This window comes from Tribolium madens, unplaced genomic scaffold, assembly GCF_015345945.1.
Source record: "Tribolium madens isolate multiple individuals breed KSU strain unplaced genomic scaffold, Tmad_KSU_1.1 Scaffold_20;HRSCAF=117;Tcas5.2_LG4, whole genome shotgun sequence".
Lineage (NCBI taxonomy): Eukaryota > Metazoa > Arthropoda > Insecta > Coleoptera > Tenebrionidae > Tribolium > Tribolium madens.
Genome location: NW_025400985.1, coordinates 305,059 through 306,263, shown reverse-complemented (window position 1 = coordinate 306,263; position 1,205 = coordinate 305,059). Strand labels below are relative to the sequence as shown.

General features: G+C 41.2%; 1 protein-coding gene across 2 annotated transcripts in view; it reads left to right on the top strand.

Moving 5' to 3' along the window:
• The window catches only part of LOC123005975 (amyloid-beta-like protein), a 64,688-nt gene that overhangs the window by 52,524 nt on the left and 10,959 nt on the right, over positions 1-1,205 (top strand). For both annotated transcript variants that reach the window (XR_006412793.1, XM_044400086.1), the window contains exon 5: positions 506-1,182. Coding sequence is in view for 1 of the 2 variants with exons in the window: in XM_044400086.1 (XP_044256021.1) it covers positions 506-1,182 (677 nt within the window). In the remaining variant the exon portion in view is untranslated. The remainder of the gene's footprint in view (positions 1-505; positions 1,183-1,205) is intronic.

Genomic DNA, 1,205 nt, shown 5'->3' with positions numbered 1-1,205 from the left:
ATGATTTTTTCTGTTTTTGAAAATTTTAGATCTAGTTTGAATGTTTTTTTTTGTGTTAACAAATTTTTACTTTTTTTTAATTTGTAAATTGTGGCAAAACTGTGTCTCAATGATACAATATTTTGAGGTAAACCTATGTAAAATGTTCCGGGGAATCGATTGGCGTCAAGAAAACCGCAAAATTCCTAATAGTTTTAAAGTTATAAGCGGATTTAAATTTTTGATATTTTTGATTTTATCAGAAATTTTCTCGATAACTATTTATCGTAGAACAGTAATCTTTTTTGGATATGATAGAAAATTAAATTTGCTTTTGAGTGGTACCAAAGATAAGAGGTTATTACCAATAAGTCCTGAATTAATCGACAAAAATCAAAAAAAATTCGCCTTGATCTAAACTAAAATCCCAACTAGTCATATTTCAGTCCCAACTCCCTCGACACACTGAAAATTATCCCCAACTAAAACTTCGCATCCCCACTGTCTAATAAATTCTCATTTTCAGACAACATGAAACCGAAAAAACCGGTCGACTTGACAATCCTGAAAAATCCCAAAGATCAAGACATGTTTGACAATATCGACGATGACGATTCCACATCCGACGAAGACGACGACAAGGACGACCTTGACGATTTAGCCGACGACACGGAACTCTCCGACGACCCCAACATCGACGACGAGGACGACGACGACGATGACGAATACGACGACTCGGATTGGGACACCACCTCGTCGAGCACGACGTCCAAACAACCGGCAATATCGACGACGACGACCACCACCACCACCACCACCACGGCGAAGACAACATCAGTGCCTACACCAGATCCGTATTTCACGCATTTTGACCCCAGGAATGAGCATCAGAGTTACAAGGAGGCGCAGGAGCGCCTGGAGGAGACACATAGGGAAAAGGTGACGAGGGTTATGAAGGATTGGTCCGATTTGGAGGAGAGGTATCAGGATATGAGACAAACTGATCCTAGAGGAGCCGATGAGTTTAAACAGAGGATGACTCAGAGGTTTCAACAGACGGTGCAAGCCTTGGAGGAGGAGGGAGATGCTGAGAAACACCAATTGGCGGCTATGCACCAGCAGAGGGTCCTCGCGCATATTAATCAAAGGAAAAAGGAAGCGATGACGTGTTATACACAAGCCTTGAATGATGCACCACTCAATGTGAGTCATTTTTATGAAAAAAA